General features: G+C 39.3%; 1 protein-coding gene across 2 annotated transcripts in view; it reads left to right on the forward strand.

Annotated features, from left to right (window-relative positions):
- Positions 1 to 17,933, forward strand: part of cntnap2a (contactin associated protein 2a) — a 460,034-nt gene that overhangs the window by 244,254 nt on the left and 197,847 nt on the right. For both annotated transcript variants that reach the window (XM_015354892.2, XM_015354893.2), the window contains exons 6-9: positions 4,500 to 4,703; positions 5,624 to 5,808; positions 10,478 to 10,621; positions 15,222 to 15,480. In XM_015354892.2, the coding sequence (XP_015210378.1) occupies positions 4,500 to 4,703; positions 5,624 to 5,808; positions 10,478 to 10,621; positions 15,222 to 15,480 (792 nt within the window). The remainder of the gene's footprint in view (positions 1 to 4,499; positions 4,704 to 5,623; positions 5,809 to 10,477; positions 10,622 to 15,221; positions 15,481 to 17,933) is intronic.

The following is a 17,933-nucleotide window of genomic DNA, read 5'->3' on the forward strand; positions in this document are numbered from 1 at the left end:
CACTGTGTAAAAATAAAGACTACACATGAATTTTGTGGTATGGATTGTCTGACTCAAACTGTATACTTAAAACTACCATTAATTCTAATAATATTATCTTACAGAGGTGGTACAGTATATATGATCTTTGTATTGCAAAATCACCCATTACAGTATACTCTTACAAAGCCATTTTAATTCATTTAAACCTATCTTGTTTTTTAAATGCCCTGCATTTCATTTCCACCGATTAAACTAATAGTACATCTCTGCACACAGCAGGAATGCAGTGATACTCAATGAAGTGAAAGGCTGGAACACGCTGTACCGGTTCACCCAGTGTGAGCAGTGGCATTTGACTGTGATCACACTTTACACCAGGAGTGTCCCCAGCCTGGGGTGGTGGGGGGGTCTGCATGTTTTTTTCCATATCAGGTCAATATGGGACCAGTGTGAAACATTCTCCCAGCTCTGCGGTCCTGGTGCTTTGAAGAGACCTAGAAAACCTGCAGACATACCAACTCTCCTGTGTGTCAGCACTGCTTTAAGCAGACTTAATGGCCTGAACACAGTGCTAACCAAGTCAATACAGAATAAAAACAGAGAGGCAGATACCATGAAGGTGAAGGTCTTAGCTTGTGTGCTTCCATTCTTCTTACCTACAGTATACAGCATTTATGACAGGAGAGGTTTCAGACACCTGTCAATATTGCATTACAATCTTCCAGGGGATGGCCCATGTAGTCTGTTGTTTTAGTGTTATCATTACTGAACAAGTTTAACTTAGTACTGTATGTTACTGTAAATAGTTAATTCCCAACGTAAAAAAATCTATTTTGCTTTCGTCACATTTCTAAAACTGAAAACAAGGCTGGTTTGAATGGATTAATCCAATAAAGAAATAAAATAATGCAACTGTTTTCCATAAAGCACCATACTGATAGTTAATTATTACAAACACATTTGCATACAGAGTGACATCTGTTTTCTTCGGTTTGTTTCAGCAGTATTTTTTTTGTCTTTTTCTTGGAAGGTATTTTAAAGAAATAGGGCTATTAGAAAAACCAAGGAGGAATTCTGTCATGTTCAGGTAGTAAATTGGGAAAGCCAAGGTCAGGAAAACATTGACAATTATCATTTCTCAGAAGGAGCCTTCACTACTTAAAAACAGAATAATCTCCATGCACAGGTTCACAAAATAATTAACAAAGCAGTGCAGCTATTCTATCATATAGTTAATTAATTGAATGGTCCACCTATAGCTCTGCAGGGCAAATGTAATTCTATGATTAATCCCTTGCAATATCATAGCCTTCTTCACTTTAATTAGACAGCAGTGTGAAATACTGCTTAGAGTTTAGGATTCTGGACTACAGGGTCATGGGTGCAAATCCCACCTGTGACGTTGCTGTTGTATACTTAATTGACATGCTTCACTCACACCGCTCCAGTTAAAGCCCTGCTGTAGAAAAGGAGCTCCAGTCATCATTGCGAATGATAATTTGCTCTCAATTGCCTTACCGGGAGAAATAAAGCAATAAGAAAACTAATTCTGCTTCTGTCGCATTTTTTTATCATGTTTTAAATGTGGCCGTGCGGAACAGAAATAATATGCGTAGCTATAAACACTTACTCACAACCGATGGATTAAACTCCTAACAGATTCAGCATAATAATCAGAAAAGCTCAATCAAATTGATTTTGTTAAGAGTCGTCAGCTTAAAACAAATGATTGCATGTCTCAGAACAAGTAGAGGTTAATTCCATGCTGAAAAAAATAAAAAGCACAGTGATTTGGCTTTGGAGGTGTGTGTCGCAACAATGAAGAAGGCTGAAAAATTATGTCTTTTATATTTACTTTGCAGCTTGGAATTAACCTCTACATTTTCCTTTACAGCTTGCATGTTGACACAGCTCCCTGTTTCACTCCTTCAGAAAAAAGCCTACTGAAAAACTTATTAAAGCTTGGAGGAGTGCGATGTCTGTGAATTGTGTTTGGTGTGCATTTATTTAAACAATGCAAAATTTACAGTTTTATCATTTGATATTTAGTGTTACATTAAACATCACAAATTAACTGAAACACAGAAATGCTATTTTAATTTGAAAAATGTTCTACAGCATGTTACTGCACTTTACTACATGTTGAAATGTTCTGAATGTTACCCGCACTATTCTGTGTTATTATCGGTTGGTTAATTTTAATGTGTTTCAAAAATGGCGTCTGTAAAAAAAATAGTCAAAATGCAAAGCTTTTAACCTTTTTACTGTGCTTGGGGGTAAAATAGACAGCTGTCCACAAGAGACACGGCTCTTTAGATGATCTACTTTTGTAGCTCTGTAAAGGTTTGTAATATAAGGTTTCAAATGGGAAAGTGAACCTGTTTTTCATGATGTAGGACATTTGTGACAGGTATAGGTAAGCTGTGATAGAATCAGAGGAGCATTGTCATTCATATCTTCCTTCTAAACTACCCCGAGTTGTTTAGTGCTAACTCACTTTCCTGTCAGTGCCTATCTCCTCATCATCCAGGCAGCACTGCCAGATGCCCCCAGACTGCACCAATCAAACACTGCTGATTATTGACAATGATAAGGATGGACACCAGCAGTGAGGAGATTAAACCTTGGGCAATTCATGTATACTCTTTGGCACCTAGTATATATTTTTTTTCACAATCCACTATAAAAATCTCTTCTTCCTTTCCTTAAACTTGTCACTAAAAGGATTTGCTAATGCTGAAAGGAAAAGCAATAATAACAATAGTAAGGTCACTTGCGGGTCAATGACAGAGTTCAAGCTACTAATGAGAGTGTAGTTTGTCCCCTGATCTTGTTAATGAAGATAAATGGATAAGCCATCCTCTGTAATAGTGAAGGCCAGTGCCACAGGGGATGAAACAGAGTAATTTGCTCCTTGTGCTTCAGACAGAACATACTTTCACACATTACAAAACCAGTAGCAATCATTTCTCAGCAGGGCACAGGAGTGGAGGACAGAGGAGGTGGGTTGTATCTTTACATTCAGTGCAGGGCCCTGAGATGGTCCAGCTACAGCAGTAAATTGGTCAAAGGTCACAAGTCTTCCTCACCGTGTACTGTATGTACCTCCAGAAGATTGAATAAAAAGTGACAAAGCTTCAGAGAATCCTTTAAACCTTGGGTAGGTGACATCCCTCTCTCATCTGCTTATGACATACTGTATCTTTCTGCCAATCCCCACACTAGTTTTGCGCATCGAGCAGTGACATTTTTATTACAAGCAAATGTTCCCACCAAGCGCTATATCAAAATGATACGCCTTCTATTTTAAACCACTCTTACAAGCTAAATTTCAGCATGTAATTAGCATTGCATTAGCACTGTAAAGTGCATTAAAAAAGACATATGAATTAGGTGCCAGCTTAAAAGTGATTCTATTTTCATGCCAGAAAAAATCAGATGAATTTGATCAATACATTTCTAATTGATGAATCCATTAATAAAGGCAAGAGGTTTGGTACTTTTTAGTCATATTGCACAAACCAATAGAAGAGCAGGTTCTGTGTGTAAGCTATTATTGAAATGTTGTGCTTTGGAAAGAAAAGAATCACAGTGTTGATTTGTACCACTTCATTTTCTTGTAAAACTGTCCTGTTTGTTTTTGCTTTTTATGTACAAAACGACATTAAGAAAATGTGTATAAGAAAAAAATAGAATTCTTTCAGTATCTGACTTGTTCCAGTGAACTGTGCAAGAAACACTCTTTTACCAGAGCCTTCAGTAGACTGAAGGTTTGTATTCCATATGGTGCCACTGACAGCAGGTGCATTTATGTTTTACAATGAATAGATATGTCCAAATCTGGCAGCTAATTTCACTGGCTGTGACTATAGAGCGAGCCATAATTTACCCAACAGAGAAATTAACATGATCATTTACATTTTAATTAAGAATGGATCAACAGAAATCAATTGCTTTTTAAAAGGAGAAAAACATGTCACTTTGAACCACACCAGAGTATATGAGCCTGTCAGCATGTCTTAGTAATAAATGTGCCACTATGATATTTTTCCTCCAAAGTAAGACGTCATCTCTTTCACAACGTTGTGATTGTGATTGTGATTGAGCTTGGTCAGGATAGATCATAAAGTGTCCTACAGCATGTCCAGGAAACAGAGTGTACATCGAATCCCTGAACACTTAAATTCATGTCTTGTTGACAGGAAATGTTCATGTCTGTTCAGGAGAGGAACATACTTAAATGCATTTCCATTTCAATACATCAGTTTGCATCACTTAGTATACTGTCTGGGTTCGAAATTCACATGACACCGTACAGTTACCGAGAAGGCTTTGTCTGCTAGCAGAGCTGGGCTTTTATTTCCCAGCCCCATGCTGTGGTTTATCAGTAGACTCCAGATGGAATTTATCTCTGAATGCGACCCGTTATAAAGAGCAATCCAGTGAGCAGACATTCAGCCCATCATTTATCCAAAACGGGGCATGACGCTGAATTCTTATCGGTCTCTCCTTTCTAGGGGCTGATGTTATTAACTTCGATGGCCAGGGGGTGATCTCGTACCGGTTCAGAAATAAGAAGATGAAAACCCTGAAGGACGTTATTGCCCTGAAGTTTAAGACCTCGGAGAGCGAAGGGGTAATCTTCCACGGAGAGGGACAGCAGGGCGACTACATTACCCTGGAGCTCCAGAAAGCGAAGCTGGTGCTCTCGTTAAATCTAGGTAGTTTTTTTCTTTTAAGTACTCAATCTCTATTTAAGTCTCCATTAACTTACCAATCAAAGATAAGATGCACAACTGAAATTAAAGTTCTGAGGTAAGCAGCAGCACAACTTTACCTGTGATTTGGATTCCTTTTGCAGTGTAATGCTAAAAAGCTCAGTTGTTTTCTATACTGTCGAAAACGATCTATTCTGTCGCTTGGATAATTCTGATGACTTTTTAGTGAATGTGCATTTCTTGGTACTCAGTACCATTTAGCATAATTTGCAGATTTCTAAGGTTTGCAACTCAACACATGCTGTACATCAAAAATATTCTCCAATTATTCTTTTCATCAACGCTAACGCTTGCTGCATGATGATGCTCAATGCCTGCCGCACTACAGGGGTGTAAATAGTGCACTTGGTGATCCATTAAATCCTTCCCTGAGTAGCACCGTTTGTGAACCTGTGGGATCCCGAGTGACACAAACAAGCAAGCTTTATAGTCCAGGCATCAGTAGTTCAAGTCTGGGTCCGGGAATACCGGTCCAGGTGAATGGAGGTGCCCCAAGGCCTTTGGGGTTGGGGTTAGCATGAGTTGGATTCTCTCAGTTCTCAGCCGAGCAGACCCCCGTGGCTCGCCAGGCCTCCCCAGGCCTGCTGTGACGTACTGTCCTCTCACACACTTTGTGAGTCCAGACGGGATGGGTACACAATAAAAACAAGAACTGGCGGGGAGCGCAAATCTTGTAAAAATGTGACTACCGTGTTATATTATGAATCCAGCTCGTCAAGGAATGTGAATTGGGAAGAGCTAAAAGCTTCCAAAGAGCCCCTTAAATGAAGAGACCAAGGGGTTCTGAAAGCAGCAGATTATCTGGGTCGTGAAAAGCTTTGCAACCTTGTGAATCTGAATTTCTCGCCTCCCTCCTGCTGTAGGTAGCAATCAGTATGGCTCTATTTTTGGCCACACGTCGGTGACAAGTGGCAGCCTCCTGGACGATCATCACTGGCATTCTGTGGTTATCGAGAGATATGGGCGCAGCATCAACCTCACGCTGGACAGACATGCGCAGCACTTCCGCACCAACGGAGAATTTGACCACCTTGACTTAGACTATGAGGTGAGAGTAAAAGCAAACATTAGGCAGAATCCCCGTGTCTTAAAACCAAATTAATAATAGCTATCAATGCAGAAATACTGTAGGCAACATTGCTAGGTTGTTGGTTTGGTGTATTTCTCTACCAATATCATTTAAACCCACTATGTTTCATGAATCATGTAACGTTTACATGACACACGTGTCCCTTTCAAAAGGAGTACAGTACAGCGCGTTGCTTTCCAAGAGTTGTTAATCGCAGTGAAATCAATTTAAAGTGCAAAAAGATGTAGTAAAATATGGGAACTACACATCACAATCTCTATAATCATTTATTTTCCAACAGACCCCAAAATAATTTTCTGTTATCTTTGTTTAATGTTGGGCAAAGGTCGGCTTTTCTACAAGGCATGTAACTCTTTAGTAATTGATGTTATTATCGGCTAAATTCTTTACAGGTACAAAGGCCAAGGTTCTCGTACACTCAGACTAATTACTGTATGACTTGATACACCCGCTGGCACTATGTGGGATAGTAATGTTAAATTATTCTTTTTCATCCATTCATGGACATGTGTCCTGGTCTGTGGGTAGAGCCTGTTCTCCCCACATCAGGCTCCTCAAAAGGCTACAGATTTGCTCCCCCAAGTATTTTAATTGTCTGTTTTTATGTTTCACTGATAAAGGTGTGTACTAAGATTTTGCTAAAGCTATCATTTTGGACTTGTCAGCAAAATTCCCCAAATAGCATTCTAAGCATGGCAGTGCTGCTTTTTTTAACTGGCTGTTATTTGTTCATTTTAGATCATCCTTATGCAAAGTAACATGTAATCTGTAACATCTTGTAGAAAATAAAAGGAGAAAAATGCAGAACAATTTCTTTTGGCGTTTTCTATGTCCATGTTTTAATGGTCTATAGAGACTTTTGGTTATGTGTCTCAGAACCAGTTACTGGCAGACTACACTATCCAAATTGCTCTTTATTTAATACTGCCTACTTCCCAAGAACTAGGAGATTAGGCCCGAAAATCAATCCTCAGCAAATGATAAAGGGATTGATTCAGATAACTGGCAGGTGGGTTTTTATTGTTCCTCCACAGAAAATGACTGTTACTGTATATCCAACGTACTGTATAACAAGACATGTTGGCTACTATAAAATAGGATAAACTGATGACGAAATAACTCCAAATCATCTGAGCACATGAATTTCAGTTTAAGCATGTGAAGCTTTTTCAGTACTCTATTAATATTTGTCCTTCATGTTGGGCAATTTTCCTGTCTTGTAGGGAGGGTATCGAGATCCCACAGACTAATCCCTCAGCTAGCAGGGACTGACACACCCCCTTGTGGCAGCGGTGTGCCATCTCCCATGTTCTTTACAATGATAAGCTGAGACAGCTACCAGGACAGCACTGTGTGTGAAGTCAGCCCTTCATTCCAGTGTTTATGCATCGAGAATCTAAAAAAACAAATACAGAAATTCATTTCTTTCTGTTTTGTTTCTCTTTGTCTCCCTTTGGTGTTACTTTTCTTAAAAAGTATAATTAGTAGTGGCTGTGCAGTGGAAAATATCCTACAGTATATACTGTACATGCATTGCGTTTACACATAATTTAGAGTCCTGTCCATCTAGTAAAGCAAAATCTGCATTTTCTCTTATATAATTTAGAAATTAAGTTACTAAAAAAAAGTTACTAAAAAACAAATGCATAAAGAATGTAGCGATTGCCTTTGGTTCTGAGGGGGTTCCATGCATTTTAAATGCAAACACCTGAAGAATTCATGTATTCGGCATGCATTGCTACCTAATTTGGCTGAAATGGTCTGAGGAATCTTAACTCAAATTAGTTCACCTCAAAGCGAATCTATTTAAAATTCTAAACCTCACGATAATGCAAACTGTTAAACCGAGTGTGGATATTGGACATGCAGAAAACTGCTGTATTAGCATAGAGCTTCTTATATATAATTCAGACAATCCTGATGCAGCAGTCTTTATTGACTGCAGAATTGTTCTTTGATTAGCACTGTGGCAAAGACTTATGGATTATGAATGCTTTTTGTCCAAATCCTGTCATCATGCACTGATTTATAAGTGTTTAACAAAGAAGTAATTCCAAAGTGTAGAGCTCTGTTAAGGATTTATACAGAGGGAGGCCCATAGTCACAGTCTTTCTTTATATTCCTGAGCAAATGTCCTTGCAGAATAAATGGATCAATGTGCAGCAAGCTCACATGCACAGAACAGCTCAGAATAAGAAAAATGGTGCAAACTTAAACTACAGGCAAGACGTTTGCATGTAAAGGCTGATCAGAACTTTACTCCATAAAGTATAGGAAAGATGTTAAATGAAATAACCCAAGATGCAAGCATACTGTACATGCAAATACAAAAAGGGAATCATACAGTAGGTAGGGATGGAAAATACTCCTTGGGCCATTTAGATGAGAGCAAAATTTTCATTAATTTCTTATCAAACAAAAGCTTATTAGCCTATTTTTCTTAGCACTGTGTATATTTTGGAGCTCAGGATGAGCGTACAGTATTGTAGACCCTACAGGCAAAACACAAAATAAATATACTGTAGTCACTTAAAATGATTACTAGTATTTATTTCAGCCTTCATAGTACTTATTTGTAGTCTAAATGTCATCTTGCAGAGAATAGATAATACTTGGTATTATGGGAAGACTTGAGTTTATTTATTTGTGTGTAGCAGAACTGAAATGTGTGGTATAACTCTACACTATCTTCTAAATCTGTTTTTCAGCATAACAGGGAACTCCATCTAGACCTCAATATGGAATGTCCTTATCCACTAGGTTATGTTTTCTTCTCTTTCAGTAGTTTCAATTACATTATTTCATATGCAATGGATCTTATTTATGCTGCACAGTAAAACCAAGTGGCATAGTGGCACCGTGCTTAACACTGCTGCCTCACAGCACTGGAGCCCTGGGTTCGGTCCAGATCCTGCGGCGCAGTCTGCGTGAAGTTTGTATGTTCTCCCCGTGTTTGTGTGGGTTTCCTCCAGGTGCTCTGGTTTCCTCCCACAATCCAAAGCTGTGCATGTGCACTGCAATGGACTGGCGTCCTGTCCAGCATGTGCCCCACCTTGCGCCCATAGTGTGCTGGGATAGGCTTTGGCTCCCCATGACGATGTACGGATTAGCAAGTCACTGATTGGTTTACTGATGTACTGGTTGAATTGTTCAATATGATTTCTGTGTTAATTGCTACATTGTCCCTAAAGAAAACAGCAGATCTTCCGGAGACAGACAGTGGTTTTTAAATCTTGATTCATGAGAGAAAAGCACATTGGCATATTGAGCCCAACGTCTATGGACATGTGGATGGGCAACACATGGCCTTTCCACAGATCAATGTGTATGGATTCCTTGTTCCCCATTGCCTTCAAATACCATGGACACTAATCCTAAAATGTCCAGGGATTTTTTCTGTGACTTGTTGAACTGTTTGGAAGTGATTTCACAGATATCCTTCCAATGCTTCTGGGCTGCTGTTGTAATGCTTGACCGTCCACTTTATGACAAGTTATGCGTGGTCCCAGTTCCCTGTTTGAAAAGTGCCCAGTGCCACATGCTACTGGAGCCAACCTGTAGTTGTCCTAAAACAGGGGTTCCAAATCTTGATCTTGGAGGCCCACATACCTGCTGGTTTTGGTTCCATCCAACATCTGTTATGCAATCGAACCTTTAATTGATCTAATAATAGGATTACTTTAAACTATTTGATAATTTCCAGCTCTTGAACATAACGTAGAGGGGCTTGCATTCTAATCACTGCGTTTCATAATTAACATTAACGGAATATTCCAAACTGTTGAGTAGAAAAGGAAAACCTGCAAAAATTCCAAGTCAGCAACTTGTTAGTTCAGATGACGGTTCAGTTAAGTAATTAAAATCAACTGAAATGACTGTTAACCACTGTCCTAGGAATTGAATTTCTTTCAGCTTTCAAAAAGCATAGCATACTGTAGCAAAGATGCAACTTAGCAGTTGGTGCTGTTTTCACGTCTTGAATCGATCTCAGAATAAACAGAAAAAAGTTTAAGTAATCTCATCTGATCACCTGGCTGAAGAGTGTATAACTGCATAAGCTGCACACTAAGCTCAATCAAGTGATCTCTGAAAATGCTCAATGCAAGTCGTTGACAATCATTTGTGTTACCCTGTACATAAAAATCCCGTATGTCTGCTAGTAAACTTTCTCTTGCTGGAAAGTTGCAGATATACCACTAACACCCCATATGTAAAACAAAGGTGTGGCGGGGCAGGTCTTTGAGAGGAGTGTTTTGTCAGCCAACCGGCCACTAGAGGTTATTGAAGGACTCTGTTACTGTAAATAGACACACTGGGTGATAATTAGATACTCAGATGAGTGTGATGAAAAAAAGTGTTTGTTTTATAAATTGTGTCACAGTGCTATTTAGGAGCTAGATAGACAGCAGTTTAAGAAGGCTGCTTTGGAAAGTGGATTATAGTATTTTCTGTAATAAAGTCTACTGCACTGTCTAGTATTGAACATTGTAATATTTTTCTGTTCATGTCCCTTGAATCCCCAAAAGCAGGTTGGGGATTCATTCATTTCAGCAAAAGGCATTTAAACAAATCTTAAGCTTAAAATGGGCAACGGTACAGTTGTCATTATTTTCTTTCTTTCATACAGCTCAGCTTTGGGGGAATGCCGTTTTCTGGGAAACCCACGTCCAGCAACAGAAAGAATTTCAAAGGCTGCATGGAGAGCATCAACTACAATGGGAATAATATCACTGACCTTGCCAGGAGAAAGAAGCTAGACACTTCCAATGTGGTAAGGGCTCCCCAATCTTTACTTAATAACCTACAGCATGGTAATAGCATGTTAGCTAATGTCAATGGGGACTCGCAGCCTTAAGACAGTATTTTTAGTCTCATTTTTTCAGAACTGTTCCCTTCACAGAGCTCAATTGTGTTTTGGGCTGTAAAATAGATTACTTGGTTACTTGCAATCTTAACGCTGCCTGTGGCTGAATATAAATCTTGCATGTTTATTGTAGCATGGCTGGGACCTACGATTTGACGATGCAGGTAAATCAAACAATTTGAGAATCGGAAGTCTCCATTAAGACTGAAATGCGTGCCTCTGGAGCAGTTTGCTTTGAAGGAGGAGATTTTTTTCCAGCATGTCTACAAAGTGTTTATGGTGAAACCATATTTAAAATAACGGCCGTAGCGTGCTGGTACTAATTTGTCAGACAGAACTGCGTGCACTTAAGTGGAATTATTATGACCTGTATCTTAATTTTCTTCCTTTTAAACAATCTATTTGTCTCTTAAATCATTTTTTGTGTTGTATATAATATATAATTAGCATTTCTTTGGTTTATGTATGGCTTTCGACCTAAGAGTAATATCAGTAATTCATACCTGTTTCACTAGTCCGTGTTTGTGTCTTACAAAGAACACCTTTCACTGGTTAACATTAGCTATGTCACACTAATGAGCTCTATCAAGGACAAAACACAAAAATGCACAACAATGGAACTGAAAATCCGGTTATGCATTCCTGCATCCTCGAAGTATGAAATGGCCTGAGATAATTAATATTCAAATTCCCGTAATTTGTAATAACTGCTTGATCTTGAAAAAGCAACATCATAACCATAAATGGTGGTCCTTGTTAGATATCTTTTTATCATATCTGTGTACTGTACTTAAAAAAAAATGATTTTCAAAACTTTCTCATTCTGTCTTTTCCAGAACAATTGTTCAATATGAAAAGCAGTACAGAAAGTTAAACAGGAAGGATTTTTTTTTTATTGTAGAATATCTGAGTGAATATTATCAAGCCACATCTTGTAAAAACTTGTGGCTTAGGTCTGTAGGTGCACATCACTCTCAATAAAGAAGGACTTTCTGCCTTGGTAAAGGACAAGTAATTAATACCAGAAACATGACAGTATTGATTAGGCTATAAAAATTGATTTTCCTTTTATTGTTCATAGTCCCTAGTCCATGCCTTCCCAGTATTAACAAAAGGAATCTATCCCTTTTGTCCACTAATGTGAATTATAATCACTCGACTATGTGCAGAGTCCTCTGGGTACACCCTCTTATCAAATATTTGCCCTTTTAACACTCAGTCCTCCCACAGGACCAGATGTAGTGAGCTGCCTCTTTATCTTTCCTAGGCTGATATGCAGCTTCTTCTGCATGCTTGTGCCTTTGGCATTTTTTTCTCCCCCCCTCACTGTTTTACACCAAAGGCTATTCATGCTATTCTTCCCTTTTAATTAATTCATGTTTTAATTAGAAATCCTAATTAATTTTTTTTCCATATGTCAGTATGTCTCTGTGTCAGGTAGGGGAGCTTATCAGGTTGTTTTCGTGTTTTCTTTTGTTTTTTTTTTAAATAGCCAAGGGCTAGCTTTACTGTCTCCACAGTTTGATCTGGAAGAGACGGCGATTCTGTCGTTCCAAGTTTGGTAAGACATCTTTCTAGGAGAGCCTGACTACAACTCGCAATGGGATTCATTCATGTGGCTGTGCAAGTGCCTACAGCCTACTTTGGTGTGAAAGTGTCTGACTGAGGGCTAACAGCCTGGCCGTGAGGATGAGATAGTCAGGCGCCTCACACAAAGGGAGCCAGGGGCCAATATAGTGGTGGAAGAGGAACGTGGAGTCAAGGGATTTAAAAAAGGAAGCCATGTATTTAGACACTGCAGGGAATTGCATCACTATCATGAGTCGAGTGATGTCATCTGCAAAGGCCAAGTTTCCTTTCTAAAATCCATCGCTCTTGTAGCGTTCCCTGTCACTGTTTCAGGACAACATTGTCAGTGAAAACTGAAGGAGAGTGGGCTGTGCCACGGAACAGTGCCTGGATCTGCTACAGTCAATTTGATATTAAAGTATTTAATTCAGAATACTAGTAGGAAGTGGTGAATCTAACATTTGAATTAGAATAAACTTTTTGCTTTTTGGAAACAATGACTAAGACTTTCCTGTATATAGAAAAGAAAGTTGGCTTCTTATTTGGGTAACATGTATGCCCATAATACAATTGCAAGACTGCTGAACGTTTAACAAATATCAGTTTTGTGTTTATAAAAACACAAATGGTGCTGCCAGAATCTTCTCAGGCTGTTAACTTTGACAAAGCAGTAGGCTGTCTCAGTACCAGAGGCAAACAAATGGAGTCTCTTCCTCTGGCAATGTGATGCATCTGCTGTGTAGGCAAATGTGAGTTATTACTCAATTCAGTCAATCACACAGGGAAGATTTCTCTCAAGGAAAGCAGTTTTTATAAGAACTGCTGAGAAGCGACAGAAATATAAAACCAATTTTTGTTTTCTTCTAGGGGACATTCTGTAATTGGTTTCAGATTCTAATGCTTATTCTAACCTTTCTTGAGCATTGAAATTAGAATTAAAAAATAGCTCTGGCACATACTGTAGAACACATATATCCTTAGAAGGTATTCAAATACAATATACAATTTAGCCATTTAAGCTGCTAGTTATTTCAAGTGATTTAAAAAGATCTTAAAACCCGTGATCCGGCATGTTCTGTTCTTAAATTGATAGTTTAGGACTGTTTCAAAACTGTATCCTATCAAGAGGTTACCCTCCTAATGTATAATCTACTGCAGTGTAATTCTACATTACTTATAGTTTATCCCATCTGTGGCTTAAAAAAGTCAGCATGTTTTTAGTGCCCATTCTGTGCCTGTTAAATACTTTGATCACAGTCTTTCTTAAACTTGGTAAACCTGGTGTTCTTATACAGAGATTCGGGCCTTTGACTTTGGGTTGTCCAGACTAAGAAAAAAGCTATGTGACTGTATGAACAAATGAAAAAAAAAACACCACACTGTATCTGTATATGTTCTACAGCCACAAACACTGGTGGCCATAATACAGGGGGAAATGGGCTATATGCCAGGAATCCAACTTGGCGAAGAATTCATTTTTTTTTATTCATAGAGAAATGTATTTATCCTTTTAAAACCATAATGTTTTGCTGGCATTTCATTTGAAACTTTATGCACAAAAACTATCCCTATTTCTGGTCTTCAGTGCTGAACATAATCTCAGTACGCTGTCAGAAAGCTGTAACTTTTAATTTTTTTAGATGGCTGCACTCACATTGTCGAAGTTACCTCACCTATTTTCAGTGATGTGGAGATCAGCTGCAGGACCTGTAGTGTTTCTTTCTGAGAACGAGTAAATTAGCTTTAGCGAGGGGGATAGTGTTGTGTTGAGGTTTCCCATATTTAGAGCATTGCTGTTAATTCAATTTCCCTACGGGATTAATAAAGTAATATCTATCTATCTAATTGTTTGAATAGTGACCCCAAAAATCATTTCATTCCAGCTGTAAAATAAAATATATATATTTTTTTTTTTGCTGTGTTCAGTAGGAGATGATTGACTGAGGGGAACTTTTGTGTCTTGTATGTACAGATTGTCTTGCACATTATCTGTCAGTTTAATCCATTTGTGCTCCCAGTTGAAAACTACTGTTTAAATTCAGAACAGTTTTGTAGTTCATTAGAAAGAGGAATGTTAACCTGCAAATATGAATATGTGAGAACAATTTCTTTCCTCTCTTCCCAGGCAAAGCAATTTCTTTGTCTTCCCACTGTGGGCTGATTAATCAGTAAAATCCCTGGCAGCTGTTCCTGAGTTTTAAGTAATTATCTCCTCAGTCAGTAGCATTGCAACCTCCTTCCCAGAAAACACATAATCGAATATTCCAATTTTCCCTAGTTCCTTCTGTGAAAACAAACCCTGAACTAATTATCTTGGCAACCATTAAGCTACGTCCAGCTTGAGAAAGTGAGGAGATGTGTGTCCTAATATGACCTGAAGCTTTTTGGTTTTCCTGCAGTGACTGAGGTTCCCACTCTTGGAGCGCTGACACCATGGTGCTGATTAAACAGTTCAGTCCGTTTTTGTGCACTTGTCATTTGCCAGTCCTGTCTGTTTTCAGATATCGGAGGACAGGGACAGATCGTGATGATAGTACATGTACAGAAGGTGCTGATTTAGCCCAGTTTCTAAGCTTCAATGAAAAAATAACATACTGTACTGTATGAAGAATGCCTTCACTTATCCAGAATGTGAAAAGGCTGCAGGGGTCCCTCTGCTCTCGAGAATTGAAAAGGCTGTAATGGAAACCTTGAAGTTGCCAGGACGATGTAAAACCCACAGCTGATAAGACAACCCTCCATCCCCCTAGAAAGCAGAAAAAGTAACAGGAGAGTCCCTGCACGCTGTGATTCAAACCTGCTGTGGTTGCAATCTTTAGTAGTGGTATATCTACGGTCTGTGTCTTCCAAAATGTTGGATTTCTCAGGAAAAAAAAACATCCTCAAAGTTTCACCCTTGGAAGTGCTTGAGCGCCGTCATTTCTTGTCTTCGGCGCAGGGGAAGCTGAATTTCTCCTGCGTGGAGTCCCACACCGTTCCCGTGTTCTTCAACGCCACCAGCTACCTGCAGCTCCCGGGCCGAGCCGGGCGGGACGTCCTGTCCGTCAGCTTCCAGTTCCGCACGTGGAACCCCAGCGGGCTGCTGCTCTACGTGCCGGTGGAGGACGGGATGGCGGAGGCGTGCCTGAGCGACGGCAAGGTCGCCCTGCACGTCAACAGCACGCAGATGAAGAGCTCGCCCATCGAGATCGCCTCAGGTAGGCGGGGAGCGGCGTGGCGGCCAGCCGTGTCTCAGAGCAGCGGCTGGGGGCTGGGACGCTGGGGTTGGGGGGGGCTCAAGGGAATCGCCGCCGCAGACCGCAGGGTCAAGCAACGGGGCGGGGCTTTTCTGACACCATCCGCGGAAGGTGTTGAAATCGGGGAAACATCTCTGTCACAGCAGAGAAACGCAAGTCTTCGGAGGGGGCAAAAAACGTTTGGTTTTCAGAGGTTTTTTTTTTCAATTGTCCTTTTCAATGCTGCACAGTCAGCGGTACAGGAACTGAGTTCACTTGCGATAGTGTTATTCTGTGTTCATACTGCTGTTCTGAAATGGTTCTTAAGCACTTTTGCATGGACCTGTTTATAGTGGTTTTCAGGCTTTTGTCAATATTGAAGAATTTGCTAGGCTGTGACTTGCACTGAAGGTTCCTTGTTGATCAGACTTGTTGACAGCAAATGTTAATACACATAATACATTTTCCTCCCTCAATTACCATCTACTGTATAAGTTTCTGCAAATGTTGTGACAGTGCACCAAAAGAAACTCATCACATATGGGTGCAGATTCAATTATCAAGCTATCTTGGTTCTACATAGAGGACACTTCACGTGTGGATTATACAGTAACTCAGGGTTCATGTTTATTAAAGCTCATCATTTTCCCCTAGTTTTAATAGTGATGATTTTGAAAAAAAGAAATCAACCCAATACCTTAGATAATTTGCTAAACATGAGGATGCCTGATGTAGTGCCCTTTGACATTGTGTTATGTCCACCAAGGAGACCAGACCTCTCCAGCTCAATTCCCTCCCATGTCTGTCAGTGGTGGCTGACAGACTGATCAGCTGAAGGGGTTAGAAGAAACACTTTGCTCACATACTCAATGATGGCCAATACTGTACGTCACCCAGGCTTGCAGCAGGCAAGCATCCATTGAATTCAGATAATGAGTACCAAGCCTCCAGCACCTGAAAAATGATTAAAGAAGTCTAAACATATATATTAAAAAATTGCATCACTTAATAACGAGAAACACAGCTAATGGGCAGTACAAGCTCATGTTTCATTACTTTCATTAAACTCATTAAATGCTGTAATGACCTCCAAAGACATCTTATCAGACCTGTTTAAGAGCCGATTCAATACAGGGAGCTGTGGTCAATCGTTAGGAAAAGCAAAGAGAGATTAAAGCTCTCTGGAAATTGCGGGTTGAGAATGAGGTCTCCTGTTGTAGTGGGGCTAGTGGGAGCTATTACACTGTGGATACAGTGGGTCCCTGTCCTGCATGTGAAGAACTTTGGGGTGCTTGGGAATGAAAGGCGTTACTGTATATTTAATATCTTAATTGTTAAAACATGTCGAGCTACAGAACACTTGCTCCGTTTTAATGAAACAGGTGTGCTGGGGAATAAATGTTAATGGAAACTCAGCATTTTAATTCTCGGTATAATCAGATTTAAAATAAAGGCTCAGGCTCAAAAGATTAATCCCATGTAAATGTATTTATTGTGGTTGTTCCTTGTCGTTCAGAGCATAGAAAAAAAACTACAAAGCAAAGGAATATGAAGAAATTATCTACCACAGTTTCCATAATTTATTTTATTACACCCCTCAGTTGAAATTATTGTAACAGCAAGGAAAATTATGGTAGTCATTTATTCTGTATTTAATCATTAAGTTTGGGATCTGACTTGACCATAATTAGAAAATTAAAGATTTTAAATTCCAGGTGACAGTTTTTTAAAACGGCTTAAGATGAATGACGAATACCGTAATGAAACAGACGTTTTACACGCCTTCTATGGCTCTCCTATTTCTAACATATCACAGTAAATTATACCCACTTAATATATTAAACCATGAAATGTTTTCAACTATCTGTAACTGAGTAGAGCTACTGTATGTAGAGCATTGTCCATGGCAGAACTCTAATAATGCTACAGTATAACATCTGAAAGTGGGTACCATGCATCTGCCTGGTTACCTGTAAAGTAAATGTTTCCGTTGTATCCAGGCCACAGACATGTTTATTATTTTGCCTCTGTCATTTTTTTAGGTTTAATTGGAAGGTGCAGGTAATCTGTGATGGGGTATAAAACCTCTTAAACTGTGCAAACAAAATCAGAAAATTAAAATGGCACTTTTTAGTAGGAGGGATCACAGCCATTTATCATGGATCACACCATGCCCTTCCTGTGTGGGTTTTTTTATTGGTGCAATTTAAATACTGCCAAAATCAGTAGCAATAAAAAAAACTACGCACCATATATCAAGAGCACAGACAATGATATAGCAAATGGAAAGGAGTTCCTCTCGTGTGGACATAAATATAGCGGCTGACTTAAAATATTCCTCATTACCACAGCTCTCCATTAGGGTAGGGCTGGTAGCCAGAGCCTGTGGTCATAAACTACATTTTACTATGCACTGTAGACCAGGTATGAGAGAT

The sequence above is a fragment of the Lepisosteus oculatus genome, chromosome 6 (assembly GCF_040954835.1).
Source record: "Lepisosteus oculatus isolate fLepOcu1 chromosome 6, fLepOcu1.hap2, whole genome shotgun sequence".
Classification (NCBI taxonomy): Eukaryota; Metazoa; Chordata; class Actinopteri; order Semionotiformes; family Lepisosteidae; genus Lepisosteus; species Lepisosteus oculatus.